At 33.5% G+C, this 21,475-nt stretch overlaps 1 protein-coding gene across 1 annotated transcript in view; it reads left to right on the top strand.

The window, feature by feature from the left end:
* Positions 1 to 21,475, top strand: part of LOC149777730 (uncharacterized) — a 263,591-nt gene that overhangs the window by 203,129 nt on the left and 38,987 nt on the right. Inside the window, exons 39-45 of the mRNA XM_089938777.1 lie at positions 1,967 to 2,124; positions 4,259 to 4,332; positions 5,524 to 5,712; positions 7,450 to 7,503; positions 13,914 to 14,015; positions 17,832 to 17,901; positions 21,004 to 21,104. Of these exons, the coding sequence (XP_089794903.1) occupies positions 1,967 to 2,124; positions 4,259 to 4,332; positions 5,524 to 5,712; positions 7,450 to 7,503; positions 13,914 to 14,015; positions 17,832 to 17,901; positions 21,004 to 21,104 (748 nt within the window). The remainder of the gene's footprint in view (positions 1 to 1,966; positions 2,125 to 4,258; positions 4,333 to 5,523; positions 5,713 to 7,449; positions 7,504 to 13,913; positions 14,016 to 17,831; positions 17,902 to 21,003; positions 21,105 to 21,475) is intronic.

Here is a 21,475-nt window from a genome sequence, read left to right as displayed (position 1 = left end):
TGTCTGTCTGTTGGTATATTCATTCACGTACATATCTACATCTACCTGTCTGTCTGTCTGTTGGTACATCCATTCACATATCTACATCTACCTGTCTGTCTGTCTGTTGGTACATCCATTCACATCTCTACATCTACCTGTCTGTCTATTGGTACATTCATTCACATATCTACATCTATCTGTCTGTCTGTTGGTACATCTATTCACATATCTACATCTACCTGTCTGTCTGTCTGTTGGTATATTCATTCACATACATATCTACATCTACCTGTCTGTCTGTCTGTTGGTACATCCATTCACATATCTACATCTACCTGTCTGTCTGTCTGTTGGTACATCCATTCACATCTCTACATCTACCTGTCCATCTATCTGTTGATACATTCCATACATCTCCACATATACCTGTCCAACCATCTGGTGGTACATCTCTGTGTCTGTATTTCCACCTGTTGATCAGTCTTTTGGTACATCCTTGTGTCTGTTGCATGCTTTGCAAGACTAAAACCTATGTATCACTTTCCCGATGTCCATTACAGCATTGATCATCACTGATTTTTGGGCAGGGATAACTTGTGTCAGTTCTTATTTACTTGCCAACAGAGTTATGAAGGACATGGTATTTTCCCAATTTATTTCTTCAGTTGTTAGTTCATTTGTTCATTAAGTCTGCACCATCTTGGACCCTATTTAAGTACACTCATGAAAATTGGTCTGTGGATGAACTTAGTGAGACTAACTCAACTATATAAAAACAAGGTCTATATGACTTAATTTTCACTCCTGTATGACTAGTGTATTTCCAACTATTGTATCCTTAGTGTCACTCTTCACTACTTCACCTACAGTCTCATGAAATTTGTGTGCATATGCATCTGAACAAGAGTAGCTCAGTCCTACCAAAACCTTGTCAATGTGACCTAATTTTCATACACTAATTTTTTTTATTATTTTCAGCTATCCATTTATTACACCCTCAAGACCCATGTCTTGTAGTCTGTTTCACCTACACTTCTGAAAATTGGTATATGGATACATCTTAATGAATGTAACCTAACCATATCTAAATTAGGCCAGTGTGATCCAATGTTCATACTTGAGTCACTTTTGTATCTTAAGCTATTCCTTTGTGTTTCATCATTTTTAGCTATTTATTTATAACACCCACAATATTTTCGACTCTAACTGAATTACATGAAATTTTGTCTGCAGACAAATCTCATGGTGAGTAACTCAATCATTCAAAAATTTGACCAATTTTTATGCTTGAGTGGTTTCGTTTTTCTATGAATTGTTTGTTGTCCCTTTCTTTTTACCATATTATATCTAGACCATTCAGACATTGTTTTGAATCTACACTGATACAAATTTTGTGTTGATACATGTTAATTTGGTTTGGGGTTTTTTCTTCTCAACAGCAAGGCATATGTGAAACATAATTGTCACTTTTCTGACAGCATTGTCGATATTGTAATGTAAGTTTCATTGTCAAGTTTATATTTAGTTCAGGTTCTCTGACAATGTTGTATGTAGCCATAAAACTTGATGGGTATATTTGTCATGGACAAAAGCTTACAGTGACCTACTTTTGATGCCCCCGTGACCTTGCTAAGTATTTGGAATATACGTCAGCGAAGCAGGCCAGATAGAGCATTCTTCAAAATTCTTTTTGTCTTGTGGGATGAATATGAATGGACACTTCCAATTTGTACACAATCAATGGCGTGTTATTAATTGCTTCATTTTTGTAATATTACCATCCATTATAATAGGAATTATTTCTTTCCTTTAAAAAGTATCCATTGTTCATAATTATTTTTCATGGAGGACTCATAATGGTAGTGTCTGCAGTCAGAAAAATGACATATTGGTATATAGGACTTTGCAAAAAACATCAAGATAACACATTAGATTATCCAATCAGAAACTTAGAGAAAGTTGTAATTTCTTGTTTTTTTCAAAGAAACCACAGAGTGATGGAGGAGAAAATAGATCATACTACACGGCGCCTTGAGACACTAGAGTTAGAGCTCCGCCAGCGGGAGAAAGATATGGAAGAATCCAGTCACCAGAAGGCAGCACTACAGAAGGATATACAAACGTTGAAAGTCAATGTAAAAGGTAATCATCTCCTCTAGACAATTCCCATTGCTGTTCTTATTTATAACTCATTTCATCCCTACCATAACCCACTTCATCCCTGTAATAACCCATTTTATCCCTATAATCCATTTTATTCCTATAATAACCCATTTTATCACTATAATCCACTTCATCCCTGTAATAACCCATTTTATCACTATAATAACCCATTTTATCCCTATAACCCACTTCATCCCTGTAATAACCCATTTTATCCCTATAATAACCCATTTTATCCCTATAATAACCCATTTTATCTTTATAATCCATTTCATCTCTATAATAACCCATTTTATCCCTATAATAACCCATTTTATCCCTATAAACCATTTCATCCCTATAATAACCTATTTTATCCCTACATTGACCATTTATCCCTACAATAATCCATTTATCCCTACAATAACCCATTTCATCCCTAAATAACCCATTTCATCCCTGCAATAACCCATTTTATCCCTAAAATAATCCATTTTATCCCTATAATAACCCATTTTATCACTACAGTTATCCATTTACTCATACAGTAATCCATTTGTCCCTACAATAACCCATTTTATCCCTACAATAATCCATTTATCCCTACAGGACACATGGTACTAATGATATGGAAAAATGGGAACCAGCCTGGAAATGGGTGAACATAAAATAGAGTATATATGGGTTTGACTGACCAGGATTGGTTAATAATGTAACTTATGTTTTAGGAAAAAGATTCTTTTGAGAGTTTATCCTAGTTGTAAGTGAGAAAAAAAACATAGAGACATTGTTTTATTGATGGAATTTCAGTCCTTTAACAATCTTGAGTTTGGAACACTCATTACTAAAATTAGCACCTGATTCTTTGGTGCGGAATTGAAAGCACATGTTACAAACATACGCAGGTCTGGAAAATGACACGGCTCATATCCTTTCCTCTACAGAGAAGCTGACATCCAGGTTTCATCTATACTGATGATAAATATAGGTTTGATCATGAGAACTCAGAAATTTTAAGTTATTGAATTTTTAATATCGTGGTGTTTGCATAGGTTTGCTATGGGAACTGAATTAGTACCGTTTGTCCCTACAATAACCCATTTTATCCCTACAATAATCCATTTATCCCTACAGTAATCCATTTGTCGTTAAAGTAACTCATTTTATCCCTACAATAAACCATTTCATCCCTACAATAAGTTATTTTATCCTTACAATAATTCATTTCATCCCTAAATGACACATTATATCCCTTCAATAACCCATTTCATTCTTAAATTAACCCATTTCATCCCTTATAATCCATTTTATCACAACTATAATTCATTTTATCCCTACAATAACTCGCCCCAACAATAAACTTATTTAATTCTTGAAATAACCCATTTCATCCCAAATAATAACTTTTTTCATCCCTAAAATGACCCATTGCATCCCTTTAATAACCCATTTCATTCTTTAAAAAACCCATTTCATCCCTACAATAATCCATTTTATCCCTACTATAATTCATTTTATCCCTAAAAGGATCCATTACATCCCTTCAATAACTCATTTTATCCCTATAATAACCCATTTCTTTCTTAAAATAGCCCATTTTATCCATATAATAACCCATTTCTTTCTTAAAAGAGCCCATTTCAACCCTAAAATAACTCCTTTCATCCCTAAAATGTACCATTTCATCCCTTCAGTAACCCATTTTATCCCTTCAAAGGTCTGATGTTCAGTCAGCGATTAAAGCACACACCTGTTAATGTGTAAGAGTTTGTTTGTCAGCATAATAGGGATATCAACAATAGCTATTTGAAGCATGCAATATATTTTCCCTTGGGCTACAACACAATACTGGAACTACCTGGCTAGTTTGAGGGAGCATCTTAAAAGTCATAAACTACTGTCACTCAATGTACGTCATAAAAATTACAGATCAAAATCGTTTTAGCTTTTCTAACAGAAGATGAGGATCATAGTGTCTTTACTGGTAGATCATTTTTTGTTGTTTCATTCAATTTTTGGTTGTGGCAACCTAAAAATGCATGTAAATTGGTATGGTATGTGAATTGGTACCCTAGATAATTGGTACCCCATGTAAGTTAATGACTAATGACTAATTAGTTACTTTTCTTTTCAGAGGGTAAAAATGAATTGAAAATTCTCAAAGAAAATGTACGGGATGCTGAAAGTCAGGTTAAACATCTAGAACAGGTATGAGTTGTACCACATTTCAACAAATGATTTTATTGTCCCTGTTTTCTCACCCACCGGGAAGAGTTGGCCATAATTTTAACCCTGGCCTAAATGAGCAGTTGAAATCAGTTACCTGTCTGAGTTGTTTTCTCCAAATATAAAGTGCTCAAATGGTACACTGATTTTACAAAATCTAGTAAAGGAAATCATTTTGCCCATATACATGTGATAAGAAAACCAATTCCTTGGGAGTAAAGTTTGTTCCAGAGATTTTGTAAGCCAAGTCCCTGTCACAAATCTTACTTTGAGATTTTGTTAAATAAACACACCCATGAGAGGGAAATAAAGACACCCATGAGAGGAAAATAAACATACCAATCAGAAGAAAATTAACATACCAATTAATTGCTGGGCCTATACTGCATAATATTTGCTTATAAGTTGGATCCACCTGCAAACTGCATAGACCCAAAACATTTATTGCATAATGCACTGACAGATCTGGATCTATGTTGTTTGGACATGACTTCTAAACAAGTATATGCAGTATTTAAGTCATTCATTTGGTGTTACATGATACATTGTTCAATATTATCCATTGTATGGTCAGGTTTTATTTTATGAGAGAGTTTTTTGTATGGTCCAGTTTTATCCCATGTGAGAGGTTTTTGGATTGATCCAGTTTTGTCACATGTGAGGTTTTTGTAAGATCCATTTTTTTTCGACATAAGAAGATTTTGTATGATCTAGTTTTTTTTTTACATAAGAAGTTTTTGTGTGATCCAGTTTTTTTGACGTGAGAAGCTTTTGTATGATCCAGTTTTTTCCAGTTGTTTGCATAAGAGATTTTTTAAGTACATTGTTGCATCAAGTAGCAGCATGTGAAATATTTCCACACGAGAAATATACTTTTGTCCCAGTGATTAGTCAATGAGGAGATCATATTGGAACAGTTTCACTCTTTAATTTGTACACGTGTATAACTAAGTGTAGGATAGGATAAGTTCCGACTGCTAATAATGATTGTTTACATCTACCATACCTTTTTGGACTTGTATCAGTAAAGAATATTGTATTTTTTCAAGTGCTAATTTGATGTGGAGTATGTTTTGTTCAATTTCTAAATATAAAACTTATAAACTTGTATGACAAAAATATTTATTGATCAGTTGAGTACTTTTGCCACTCAACCACTCGTTTGTTTTTTAGACTCTTAGAGATACACATCAGCAGCGAGATGAGGCCAAACTCGAGATAGACCGGTTGAATGAAGGTATTCGTCAGAGTCGTAGCACCTATGAAGAATGTTTACATCAACAGAGGGCAAAAGAACAGGAATTACAGGATCTCATGAGGACCGTGGAGGAGAAAGATGTTGAGTATCAGGAAGCTAGAAAGGTAAAATGACATGCAAATAGACAATTTTGGTGCTTGCAGATTTTGTCTAATTCTGGCCCGCTAGATAATAGGTAAAGAGGTCAAAAAGAAACCAGATCTTATGTAACTTTTATGGATAGATTGATGGTCTTGATGTAAATGTTATGGACTGATAGATGACCTTGATGTAATTTTTATGGACAGATAGATGACCTTAATGTAAATGTTGTGAGCAGTTGGATGACCTTGATGTAAGTGTGATGGACAGATGGATTACCTTGATGTACATGTTATGGACAGATAGATGACCTTGATGACATTTTTATGGACAGATAGATGACCTTGATGTAAATGTTATGGACAGATAGATGACCTTGATGTAAATGTTATGGATAGATAGATGACCTTGATGTAAATGTTATGGACAGATAGATGACCTTGATGTAAATGTTATGGATAGATGGATGACCTTATTGTAATTGTTATAGACAGATGGATGGTCTTGATATCAATGTTATGGATAGATTGATGACCTTGATGTAATTGTTATGGACAGATGGATGGCCTTGATATCAGTGTTATGGACAGATAGATGACCTTGATGTAAATGGTATGGATAGATTGATGACCTTGATGTAATTGTTATGGACAGATGGATGGTCTTGATATCAATGTTATGGATAGATTGATGACCTTGATGTAATTGTTATGGACAGATGGATGGTCTTGATATCAATGTTATGGATAGATTGATGACCTTGATGTAATTGTTATGGACAGATGGATTGCCTTGATGTAAATGTTATGGATAGATAGATAACCTTGATATAGATGTTATGGACAGATGGATGGTCTTAATGTAAATGTTATGGACAGATAGATGGTCTTGATGTAAATATTACGGATGGTTAGATGACCTTGATGTAAATGTTATGGATAGATAGATGACCTTGATGTAATTTTTATGGACAGATGGATGGTCTTAATGTAAATGTTATGGATAGATAGATGACCCTGATGTAAATGTTATGGATAGATAGATGACCTTGATGTAAATGTTATGGATAGTTAGATGACCTTGATGTAAATGTTATGGATAGATAGATGACATTGATGTAAATGTTATGGATAAATAGATGACCTTGATGTAAATGTTAGGATAGTTAGATGACCTTGATGTAAATGTTATGGATAGATAGATGACATTGATGTAAATGTTATGGATAAATAGATGACCTTGATATAATTGTTATGGACAAATAAATGGTCTTCATATAAACATTATGGACAGATAGATGGTCTAAATGTAAAGATAGATTGGTTTTTAATATAAATGTTAGAAATAAATGGCCTTGATAAAAATGTTATGGATGAATGGTCTTGTTCTAAAGTCAAACAGATACCTACTGTATGAGACCTTTACACATCAGGTGCTTGCTGTAGGAAAGTGGTTCTTCTGTCTGGGACCTTTACACACCAATGCTTTTTTATTGAAGTGGTTATTCTGTCTGGGACCTTTACACACCAATGCTTTCTTTATTGAAGTGGTTCTACTGTGTGAGACTTTATATACAGGTGTCTTCTATAGTGAAGTCATTTGTATAGGATATTGGGCATATTTGCAAAGTCTATCAAATGTTTCTTAGTATTTATTATATCTTATTGTTAATCTTTTAATTTATTGAGTAAGATTGTATTTTCATGATGAAGACATGTTGGCAGTATTTCTTAATTTGTTTGAACATTTCAATTTTTCAGACTCTGAGCAAAGTGAGAAAAGAAGTGGAGAAAGAAGAAACCAAGCTAAATAAGGTAGAATGACTGGACAGCAAAATATGTATTTTCTTTGTAAACAAGGACCAAACAGACTACAAACCTTACATGACCTTGGGGCTGCAAACCAATACTATATGTATTTCACCTAATCTAGGAACTACGGATTAATTAAGTAAATCATACTTAGCTACTTAACAAATCCTACATCCAAAGTAAATGATTTGCATAAAAGTTCTAAATAGGTGGTCTTTATTGCTGATTAAAAATATGACATTAAAAGAAACAGTTAATTCTATTCCATAACTGGTGATCTGTTGACTGAATTTCTCTCCTCCCATCACTGAAGTCAGTCCTTCAATATTCCTTAAGAAGTAGATTCACTGTAATGTGAATTCTGACTATAACTAAATCTCAGTCTCACTGTAATGTGAATTCTAACTATAACTAAATCTCAGTCTCACCGTAATGTGAATTCTAACTATAACTAAATCTCAATCTCACCGTAATGTGAATTCTGACTATAACTAAATCTCAATCTCACCGTAATGTGAATTCTAACTATAACTAAATCTCAGACTCACCGTAATGTGAATTCTAACTATAACTAAATCTCAGTCTCACCGTAATGTGAATTCTAACTATAACTAAATCTCAGTCTCACTGTAACGTGAATTCTGACTATAACTAAATCTCAGTCTCACCGTAATGTGAATTCTAACTATAACTAAATCTCAGTCTCACCGTAATGTGAATTCTAACTATAACTAAATCTCAGTCTCACCGTAATGTGAATTCTAACTATAACTCAATCTCAGTCTCACTGTAATGTGAATTCTAACTATAACTCAATCTCAATCTCACTGTAATGTGAATTCTGACTATAACTCAATCTCAATCTCACCATAATGTGAATTCTAACTATAACTAAATCTCAGTCTCACCGTAATGTGAATTCTAACTATAACTCAATCTCAGTCTCACTGTAATGTGAATTCTAACTATAACTAAATCTCAGTCTCACCGTAATGTGAATTCTGACTATAACTAAATCTCAATCTCACTGTAATGTGAATTCTAACTATAACTCAATCTCAGTCTCACCATAATGTGAATTCTAACTATAACTCAATCTCAATCTCACTGTAATGTGAATTCTGACTATAACTAAATCTCAGTCTCACCGTAATGTGAATTCTGACTATAACTAAATCTCAATCTCACTGTAATGTGAATTCTAACTATAACTCAATCTCAGTCTCACTGTAATGTGAATTCTAACTATAACTCGATCTCAATCTCACTGTAATGTGAATTCCAACTATAACTAAATGTCAGTCTCACCGTAATGTGAATTCTGACTATAACTAAATCTCGGTCTCACTGTAATGTGAATTCTGACTATAACTGAATCTCAATCTCACTGTAATGTGAATTCTGAATATAAATAAATCTGTCTAATTGTAATGTGAATTCTTACTAAAACTCAGTCTCAATCTCTCTGTGATGTGAATTCTGACTATAAGATCAGTAAATAAATCTGTCATTGTAGTGTGAGTTCTGACTATAGCTCAATCTCAATCTCACCATAATGTGAATTCTGACTATAAGTCAGTCTCAGTCTCATTACAATATGAATTCTGATTATAAATAAATCTGTCTTATTGTAATGTGAATTCTGACTGTAACACAGTCTCAATCTCTCTGTAATGTGAATTTTGACTTTAAGTCAGTCTCAATCTCACTGTAATGTGAATTCTGGCTGTAACTCAATCTCAGTTTCATTTTAATGTGAATTCTGACTATAAATAAGTAAATCTCACTGTAATGTGAATTCCAACTTTAAATTAATCTGTCTCACTGTAATATGAATCCAACTATAAATAAATCGATCTAATTGTAATCTGAATTCTGACTATAAATCAATCTCAGTCTCATTGTAATGTGACTTCTGACTATAAATTAATCTCATTCTAATGTGACTGTAAATTAATCTCACTCTGTGACTATAAATTAATCTCACTCTAATGTGACTATAAATTAATCTCACTCTTTGACTATAAATTAATCTCACTCTACTGTGACAATAAATCAATCTCAATCTAATGTGACAATAAATTAATCTCACTCTAATGTGACTATAAATTAATTTCACTAATATGACTATAAATTAATCTCTATCTCACTGTAATGTGACTTCTGACTATTTTTTAATTAATCTCACTCTAATGTGACTATAAATTATCTCAGTCTCACTGTGATGTAAATTCTGATTAATATAAATTACTCTCACTCAGGGCAAATTACATTCATCCAATTCCTGTTTTGTATTTTAATCTCTAAACATGTTAATTTTGAAGATGCTTTCTACCTGTACCTGCATATCAGCAAAAATTGTACTCCTTGTAGACCTATTTTCTTATACAAATAATACAGTCAAACCTGCTTCAACAATCATCTGTATCTGTGTACAAATACCATTAGTGTATAACGGTTCAATAGAAAAGGTCCAGTTTATACGTGACTCGGTGGGCCCATATATACATGTGTACAAAGGTCAGGTACAAGAAGTCCAGTTAACAAATCAATCAGTAAACGTTTTCTTGTATATAAAGACCACCTGTACATAAAGAATGCTTCTTGCTGTTCCCCCTAGTGGTTTTTGTACACAAGTGGCTGTATTTTCAGTTATGGTTTGCAGCTCTGTAGATCAGTATCAAATACGAATGGGATATGGTGATGGGAACTTTATTTATTTATGGGGTTAGAAATAATCATCTAATTTGGACACAGTGCACAATTTGTTTTGAATTGCTGCCACTTCCATGCACAACAAATGCATACAGCTTGTTTCAGTGGGCTATTCAGTCTTCATTAAAAAGCAGGATCTCAAACTGACAGTCCCCATGCCAATTTCAAGTAAAAAGCAGGATCTCAAACTGACAGTCCCCATGCCAATTTCAAGTCAAAAGCAGGATCTCAAACTGACAGTCCCCATGCCAATTTCAAGTCAAAAGCAGGATCTCAAACTGACTATGTCCTCAAACTGACTATGTCCTCGTGCCAATTTCAAGCTAAAGTTGCTTATAGTGGTGGCAGCCAGACTCGTAGGTGTTTACAATGGGAAACAATGTCTCTGGCTGAACTTGAGAACTAGCTACAATTTGTCATAATATATTTATTTGCTTCAAAATCAAACATATATTGATAACTTGGACAAATGAACACACTGACGATCTTAGTGTGGAATTCTACAGAATAGAAAGAGAAACTCCATCAGTCAACAGCATGATATTATGGGTGGAGAAACAAATGGATTTTTTTGGTCGTGCAAAATACCTGATTGAAGCAGTCACCAAATTTTCATGCAAATCGTTTACTGAACTATTTCAATATCAGTTGAATGAGTTTTTCATGTGAATCTCCGACCGAAAACTTATTTCACAGTTAGCTGTATATTGGGATTAAATTAGTTTATCAGCTCATACACAAAAAAGATAAATATACCTGTATAACACTTAAATGTGATAAATTGGTCACTACCCTACCTAGCATTTCAAAATGTGATAAATTGGTCACTATCCTACCAAACATTTCAAAATGTGATAAATTGGTCACTACCCTACCAAGCATTTCAAAATTTGATAAATTGGTCACTACCCTACCAAAACTTTTAAAAGACAATGACCAAAACATTTTCCAAATACAATGTGTGTGTATGTATGTGTATATATATATATATATATATATATATATATATATATATATATATATATATATATATATATATAAAACAAATTTTCCAGCGAGGCACAGGAGCTCAGTTGGTAAAGCTTTGAACTTACAATCAAAGATCAAGGGTTTCATACCTGCCTAAAATAGCCTGTCAGCTGTCTTAGTCTGTCCTTGGAAAAGGGACTTAGCTGTCACAGTGTGTCCTTGGAAAAGGCACTTAGCTGTCACAGTGTGTCCTTGGAAAAGGCACTTAGCTCCCACTTCCTTCACATGATAAAGCCAATAATGGGTTAAAAGTGATGTTAACCAAAAAAGATGAAAACAAACATTTATTTTCCAGTCCTAATGAATCCTATACTGAGGATGTTTCATTTAGTTAGAGTCCAGTTTAGTTAGAGTCCAGTTCCTCTTATCAATTCATGCAAATGTTTGTGGTAATGTGTTACGTATTACCTGTTGTAAGACATCTAAGATAGACTCCAAGGTTAGCAAGTGAGGTATGTTTTCCCACTGTAAAATTTCCCAGACAATTTTGCATCATGCCAGATGAAGCAACTATGGCCTAATTGGCACAGAAACATCATCAGTTTGAGAGGTCTTTATTACACCCATACCCACCCCAGAAACAAGCCATGAGCATTGTCAGTGGCATCAATTTAAGAGGTCTTTATTACACTCCTACCCACCAGAAACAAGCCATGAGCATTCACAGTGGTATCAATTTAAGAGGTCTTTATTACACCCGTACCCACCCCAGAAACAAGCCATGAGCATTGTCAGTGGCATCAATTTGAGAGGTCTTTATTACACTCCTACCCACCAGAAACAAGCCATGAGCATTCACAGTGGCATCAGTTTAAGAGGTTTTTATTACACTCCTACCCACCCAGAAACAAGCCATGAGCATTCACAGTGGCATCAATTTAAGAGGTCTTTATTACACTCCTACCCACCCAGAAACAAGCCATGAGCATTCACAGTGGCATCAATTTAAGAGGTTTTTATTACACTCCTACCCACCCAGAAACAAGCCATGAGCATTCACAGTGGCATCAATTTAAGACATATCATGCCATGAGTAAAGACTCTGGATTGAACAATTCTTAAAAACCCATTTTATATATATATTAAAATGTTTCTAATTGATACTCGTTTAATGAGCTTAATATTAGTTACTAATTAACAAGATTTAGCTGCCAATGTTGAAAATGGAGATAATGCAGATAATTCATTTGATGCTGTTAGAGGTTTAAGGAGCTTTTTTCTACATTTTCTATTCTTTCCTTTTGACTCATCTTAAAAATAATTTCATAGTTGTTGATTTATTTCTCATGTAAACATTGATGCATTTTATTTATTGCCATAGTTTTGGTCAGGTATTTCTAATGTCTCATTAGGATTAATTGTACTTACCTTTAAACGATCTTTTCATCAATTACCTGCTAATTTTTGCCATTAGAACCTGCTTCTTGTCCATACATTCACTTATCATTAGAAACTATTGCACTCAACCTGAAAATAGCTTAAGGTACATGATGTGTGTAATGCACCGATTTTTATTAGAAATTGTTTTGATGTATTGTCAAATCAGTTTAGCTTTATATTTTCTTAAAATAAATTGAGTTTTAGGAAATGATGCATATTCTGTTCCTCTTGCCTTCATTTTCGAAATATATTATGGTATTTATCAACAGATATTATGCACTGGATTTAATTTCTTTTCATAGATACAAAACAGCTTGAATTATAACTTTAATTTTTTCTTTAATTTTTATCCTGCTCTTGATTATAATGATGGTCACTACTTAAGATATATAAATTTTAATTTAAATTAGGTAAAAGAGAAAATTCCATCATTGTATCTAATCTATTCTTATCAAATTTATTTAGTAATTTAATTGAACATATCAACAAAAAATAGATTTATCTTAAGAATTACATTGAGTTCTATATTCAAACTTAATTTGGGACTTTTTAATAATTTTGTGCAATGCACACAAAATAGAAATACCTCTTCATACTTTTCATCAGTCTATTTTTATTTTCTTTCTTTTCACAAAGCATGTGGCTTTCTCTGTCACATTGCATGTGCTTATCATAATTAGAAACACAAAACAGGAAGTCATTCATCGCAGTTAAAGACAATCAGGAAGTCATTCATTGCAGTTAAAAATTTCTCAATGAACAAAACTCAGATCTTAACAGGAGTAAAAAGATATAGCGAAGATGACAGGTAGTTTACAGTATTTCTCCTATGAAAATCCATCCTGTCACATTTTTTTGTATTTTACATAATTCAAACTTTGAAAGGGGGTGGAGGGTGTTAATGGTAAAGCTTTCTTATGTGAAATTTTTTAAAATTATTTTTGGAAATTGATAACAGTAAATGAAAAATAATAGGGGGACTATCTTCAAACTTATGGGTTTACTATGGGAGAGTTATGGTAAATGAAAAATTTGTCTTTACCTTTCTACTCATTATTGTTTGGTATTGAGATAGAAACTATTTTTGACAATTTCTGCATATATCAATGGTGTAACAGTGCATACAGATCAAGAAATTAAAAGTGAATGGATTGACACAGCAGAAGGAATTAGACTTTGACTGTATGGTTGAGGACATCCTAGAGCTCTATACTAATTAGAATTTGACAATATCGTTGAGGACAGTCTAACAATTTATGCTATTTACTCCTCCTAACTGGTGATTTCAGCTGGTTAGTAGGGCCAACCAAGAGCTGGAAAATATCCGTAATGACCTCAATGCTAAGCAGAATGAACTCAACCAGGCCTCTCTCTCTGTTGCCAAATTCAAGGTCAGTATCTGTTACGAAGTTAACATTGACACGTTACCATGGGAACAAGCCATCAACAGCCATGGGAACAAGTTATATGTTCTTATAGTCCATGCCCCCACCCCTTATGAATTTTACTAATGGTATGGACAAAAGCTACAGTAGGTGGCCATAAGTTCTTTTCCACTATAAAACAACTGCAGACTTAAATAGTAAATGACTATATCAGATGGTCATGCTGTATGGAATTTTAGTACATTCTTGTTTGGCATGTAAGTAAAAGCTTTAAGGAGTCCATTACAAATATTATGCACAGTAAATTTTTAAGGTCATATTCCCAAAATCCTCCATTTTGCAAGGTTATATAAAATATATAAATTGTTGCCCAAAGTTTGAAATTCGTATCTTCATATTTTTGGTATATTCTTCTGATATGCAATAAATATTTTTGTGGTTTTAAAAAAAACCTTTTTTATTCATGCTTTAATTTGTTAATTGGGGTTCAGGATACCTTAATTCTTAAATTGGGGTAAGGGTACTTTAATAGATTGGGGTAAAAAGGGTCCTATTTTTGTGGCCATCAGTTTTTGTGGTTTTAAAAAAAAACTTTTTTATTCATACTTTAATTTGTTAATTGGGGTTCAGGGTACCTTAATTCTTAAATTGGAGTAAGGGTACTTTAATAGATTGGGGTAAGGGTCCTGTTGTTTCCATTAAGGGACCATTACTTGCTGGGACTTTTAAATTGGTACCCTAAGGAAAAAAGAGTACACTTACAGTATGACACTGTTGACTGATAAAAGTCATAATATTGTTGACAAATGTCATTTGAAAACATCAGGAACATTTTTGAAGTGAGACTTTTAACCACCTATCATACATATAAACTAGTGGTTAGAGCGTTCGCCTCAGATGTGGTAGTTTGTGGGTTCAATCCCTGGCCAAGTCATACCAAAGACTACAAATGGTACTAACAGCTGCCTCGCTTGGCGCTCAGCATTAAGAGGTTATTATTAGGACTGGTCGGCCTGGTGTCAGGATAATGTGACTGGGTGGGACATCATGCCACATATCTGCAGCATGATGCCACAGTGTTAGACATCACTATAAACTGCCACACTGCAGACATCGTAGCAATATGACTGAAAAATTGTTAAAGCTACATTAAAAATCCAAATCACACACACACACATGCATATAAACTAGATATGGTGTCCATGTTGTTTCAAAATTTTCCATTTCCTGCCTAATTCCTCTCACCCGTACCAAATTCAAACAAATAGCATTACATTATTTATAAGTGGAAAATAATTAGTTTATAATAATAATAATAATAATAATAATTAATATTTAATTAGTAATCTGTGTAAAAAAAGTTTAAAACACATCCATAGCAATTCATTTCATGGCTCCTGTTTTTCATGCTTTTTCATGCTTAGTTTACATTATTAAACCATGCCAAGTTTTCACTTTATGTGACATTTCATCTGCAGTTGCTTCTCTGTCTTCTCAAGAAAGGAATTATGTTGGTTCGATTCAGATTATTTTGACTTTAAAGATTGGATTAATTTCAATTTTTTAGTATGTATCGTAGATAAATTATTGCATCAAAGATGTAGAATCATTATATACTCTGTAGTCTGGCTTCTTTTGCACATGCATGGTTTCTGTCACCAGTATTGGCATAAAACACGTACTGAATTCGACCAATGGATGAAAATAAAATACTACAGTGCTTACGATTTGAAAAGTGGCTATTGTCACCAGAATATTCTGTTAAAAAATAATGCTACATCTGGACACACAGAATACAACCCATGTGTTTTAATGACTTACAATATGGCGGCCTATTCTGGACATATTTTTGAAAGGCTGTAATGTTTATGTATCAGTTTATGGTAATGGAATACTTTGTTTTGGACAATTTCGATCAGCATTTCAACCGAGGAACTAGGTCAGGTTTATAGCTGGTGTAGAAAATTGAATGTAAGAATGTCACTAAATGGCAAGAGATATTAGGCAAGCTAAACCATTGTTTAAAATTTTTTTTTGTAGAAGTTCAACATTTCATAAATTTGACAAGTTATTAAGTTGAAGAGAAACAACAATGAATTTGGATGTAATTTGTGTTTACAATGTCTCTTATGGCAGAGGAAACCTACTGAAGAATTTTTAAACAAGATTATATGTCTGGGAATTTCTTGACACTCGCTTGAGTGACAAGTTGCTAAACGGGTGATAAAGTAGGTGAGGGACAAGTTACAAGGTGATAAAGTAGGTGGGGACAAGTTACAAGGTGATAAAATAGGTGGGGACAAGTTACAAGGTGATAAAGTAGATGGGGGACAAGTTACAAGGTGATAAAGTAGGTGGGGGATAAGTTACAAGGTGATAAAGTAGGTGGGGACAAGTTACAAGGTGATAAAGTAGGTGGGGGACAAGTTACAAGGTGATAAAGTAGGTGGGGGACAAGTTACAAGGTTATAATAAAAGTAGGTGGGGGACAAGTTACAAGGTGATAAAGTAGGTGGGGGACAAGTTCTTGAAATTTTTATTAAGATGCAGTAATGTTTTACAGTATAAATTTTTATCTTTTAAATAATCTATTTATATGTATGATTCTAAAGATAATATTAGCCAGGTTTTGATGAATGGAAGTGTATATTATAGATTCTTGGTCACAGGTTCAGGAAGGTCATGAGGTGGGTCTGCATATCGAGGTTTAGAAGACACATTTTCATGTGCATTCAGGGTAGAAATGGTGGATAGTTTTCTAACACTTTATGAATATTACTTACCTAAATTTAAGGATGATCATTCTCTCTTGATACAAATTGTATTTTTAACCAAATAACAAAATGTAAACCAGTCTTTACAGAAAAGACATATCATTGCACAGAACAGTATGATGTTAACAATAGGCCAACAACACTGTATATATATATATATATATATATATATATATACACACACACACAGTTTGGTTATATTCATTGTTTTATTCTTAAAATTTGGAGTAGTGACTTATAATTTTTACAGTGATTGCACACTGAATGAATAAGTATTGGTGGTTTATCATATTTGAGAAAGTTTTGAACTTTCTGAATATGAACTCACTCATCTGTGTTGAAGTTTTTTCTTATAGGTATATTCATCTCTGTGATAATTTTCTTAATTGTAAAGATGTGTGCATAAAGTATGTAAGGTCAAAGGACAGAAAAAGTGCTCATAAAATCTGTATACAGTCACCATGACACTAAAGTGCTCTTAAAGTTTAAAAGGTATTCATGACAGTAAAAGTGCTCATAAAGTTAATAAGGTTATTATGACAATAACATGCTCATGAAATATATGTGGTATTTATGACAGTGCTCATAAAGTAGATCATGCCATTATGACTATAAAGTACTCATAAAGTATATAAGGTCTTTATGACAAGAAAGTGCTCATAAAGTATATAAGGTCTTTATGACAAGAAATTGCTCATAAAGTATATAAGGTCTTTATGACAAGAAAGTGCTCATAAAGTATATAAGGTCTTTATGACAAGAAATTGCTCATAAAGTATATAAGGTCTTTATGACAAGAAAGTGCTCATAAAGTATATAAGGTCTTTATGACAAGAAAGTGCTCATAAAGTATATAAGGTCTTTATGACAAGAAAGTGTTCATAAAGTATACAAGGTCTTTATGACAAGAAAGTGCTCATAAAGTATACAAGGTCTTTATGACAAGAAAGTGCACATAAGTTATATATGGTCAATTTAAGGATGCTAGAAAAATCATGCATTTCAAACTTTGTAATAGTAATATAATTTAACTGTTTTATTGTTGCAGAGGGAAGCTGAGAGCCTGCAGGCCTATGAAGAAAAATTTATGGAAATGGACAAGAAAATGAAGGAGTATGGTAAAGTATCTTTCTGTCTCTCACTGTCATTTTTTTCTAACTGTCAAAATATAGATAAATGGTGATACGTTCCCTTAATGGTGTCAATGGTTTCTAAACTAGCACTTACTCTGCACATTGATGTGACGTGACCATTACAATATTACATCATTAATATGACATCACTTTCTTCTTACATGTGTCATATAATGAATGCTGGGATAGATTGGACATAAAATGATGTCTTTATCTCGTCATGATGAATTCTGGGATAGATTGGACATAAAATGATGTCTTTGTCATATGATGAATGCTGGGATAGATTGGACATAAAATGATGTTTTAGTCACATCTTGATGAATGCTGGGATAGATTGGACATAAAATGATGTCTTTATCTCGTCATGATGAACTCTGGGATAGATTGGACATAAAATGATGTCTTTATTACATCACAGTGAACTCTGGGATAGATTGGACATAAAATGATGTCTTTATCATTTCATGATGAAGTCTGGGATAGATTGGACATAAAATGATGTCTTTATTACATCATAGTGAACTCTGGGATTGATTGGACATAAAATGATGTCTTTGTCACTTCATGATGAAGTCTGGGATAGATTGGACATAAAATGATGTCTTTATTACATCATAGTGAACTCTGGAATAGGTTGGACATAAAATGATGTCTTTATTACATCACAGTGAACTCTGGGATAGATTGGACATAAAATGATGTCTTTATCATTTCATGATGAAGTCTGGAATAGATTGGACATAAAATGATGTCTTTATTACATCATAGTGAACTCTGGGATTGATTGGACATAAAACGATGTCTTTGTCACTTCATGATGAAGTCTGGGATAGATTGGACATAAAGTGATGTCTTTATTACATCATAGTGAACTCTGGAATAGATTGGACATAAAATGATGTCTTTATTACATCACAGTGAACTCTGGGATAGATTGGACATAAAATGATGTCTTTATCATTTCATGATGAAGTCTGGGATAGATTGGACATAAAATGATGTCTTTATTACATCATAGTGAACTCTGGGATAGATTGGACATAAAATGATGTCTTTGTAACTTCATGATGAAGTCTGGGATAGATTGGACATAAAATGATGTCTTTATTACATCATAGTGAACTCTGGGATTGATTGGACATAAAATGATGTCTTTGTAACTTCATGATGAAGTCTGGGATAGATTGGACATAAAATGATGTCTTTATTACATCATAGTGAACTCAGGAATAGGTTGGACATAAAATGATGTCTTTATTACATCACAGTGAACTCTGGGATAGATTGGACATAAAATGATGTCTTTGTCACTTCATGATGAAGTCTGGGATAGATTGGACATAAAATGATGTCTTTATTACATCATAGTGAACTCTGGGATAGATTGGACATAAAATGATGTCTTTGTCACTTCATGATGAAGTCTGGGATAGATTGGACATAAAATGATGTCTTTATTACATCATAGTGAACTCTGGGATAGATTGGACATAAAATGATGTCTTTATTACATCATAGTGAACTCTGGGATAGATTGGACATAAAATGATGTCTTTATCATTTCATGATGAAGTCTGGGATAGATTGGACATAAAATGATGTCTTTATTACATCATAGTGAACTTTGGGATAGATTGGACATAAAATGATGTCTTTATCATTTCATGATGAAGTCTGGGATAGATTGGACATAAAATGATGTCTTTATTACATCATAGTGAACTCTGGGATAGATTGGACATAAAATGATGTCTTTATCATTTCATGATGAAGTCTGGGATAGATTGGACATAAAATGATGTCTTTATTACATCACAGTGAACTCTGGGATTGATTGGACATAAAATGATGTCTTTGTCACTTCATGATGAACTCTGGGATAGATTTGACATAAAATGGTGTTTTAGTCACCTCATGATGAACTCTGGGATAGAATGGACATAAAATGATATCTCTGTGATACCTTCTTACTTTCTGATGAGATTGAAAATTCTTATACACTTGTATTAATCATAAAAACAGTCCTTGGAAAGAAAATTATAAAGTCAGTTAGACATATATTATAAAGTGAATAAAAAATATACCATATCTTTCAAAATCATAATTGTTATTTGAATTTACTTAAATTGGCCTTACAGGAAAACCTGTAATCTCTGTAAATGTGTCACACTTGAAAAATTGGATGTTACCAAACTGCATAGACCCAACTCTGCAATTGCTTGTTGTACTGATTACCCTGACAAACTGCATGGACCCAACTCTGCCATTGCTTGTTGTACTGATTACTCTAACAAACTGCATGGACCCAACTCTGCAATTGCTTGTTGTACTGATTACCCTGACAAAGTGCATAGACCCAACTCTGCAATTGCTTGTTGTACTTATTACCCTGACAAACTGCATGGACCCAACTCTGCCATTGCTTGTTGTACTGATAACCCTGACAAACTGCATGGACCCAACTCTGCCATTGCTTGTTGTACTGATTACCCTGACAAACTGCATGGACCCAACTCTGCCATTGCTTGTTGTACTGATTACTCTAACAAACTGCATGGACCCAACTCTGCCATTGCTTGTTGTACTGATTACCCTGACAAACTGCATGGACCCAACTCTGCCATAGCTTGTTGTACTGATTACCCTGACAAACTGCATGGATCCAACTCTGCAATTGCTTGTTGTACTGATTACCCTGACAAACTGCATGGACCCAACTCTGCAATTGCTTTATGCAGGATAACAGGATAGTCCCTAAATGAAAGAGGCATGGCATAATAAGAGGGTGGGAGTTGGGAGAATGTAAACTGACAAAACTTTAAATATTTGGGAGTGTTTGTACACTTTACATATTGTCTAAGTGTTCATACACTGTTGATATTATCTGGGAGTGTTCATACACTGTTGATATTATCTGGGAGTGTTCATACACTGTTGATATTATTTGGGAGTGTTCATACACTGTTGATCTTATCTGGGAGTGCTCATATACTGTTGATATTAGTAGGGAGTTTTCATACACTGCTGATGTTATCTGGGAGTGTTCAATACAGCATTGACTTATGCCTATCATATATATTGCAGAACATGAAATTCTGAAAAGAGACGAGGAGAAAAATGAATTGGCAAAGGCTTTGACAAGATCGTATGAGGAACTTCAGAAACTACGTACCACTTCATCTCAGGTAGTGTAAATTGAAATATTATATGAACTATTAAATAGACAAACACGACAAAACAAGCAAACAAATAAACAATCACACAAATAATAAAGCAGCTCTTAGGTCGGAATTCCAGTCTTCACTTTAAAGATCATCAAGTAAGTCATCAACTTTTAGCCAGTCTTCACTTCAAAGATCATCAAGTATGTCATCAACTTTTAGCCAGTCTTGACTTTAAAGATCATCAAGTAAGTCATCAACTTTTAGCCAGTCTTCACTTTAAAGATCATCAAGTAAGTCATCAACTTTTAGCCAGTCTTCACTTTAAAGATCATCAAGCAAGTCGTCAATTTTTATCCTACCTGGTAATAAGATTAGGTGAACTGAAGGTATTT

The sequence above is a fragment of the Sinohyriopsis cumingii genome, chromosome 17 (assembly GCF_028554795.1).
Source record: "Sinohyriopsis cumingii isolate HCF-2022 chromosome 17, ASM2855479v2, whole genome shotgun sequence".
NCBI classification, from domain to species: Eukaryota; Metazoa; Mollusca; class Bivalvia; order Unionida; family Unionidae; genus Sinohyriopsis; species Sinohyriopsis cumingii.
This window is presented reverse-complemented; position numbering and strand designations above follow the sequence as displayed.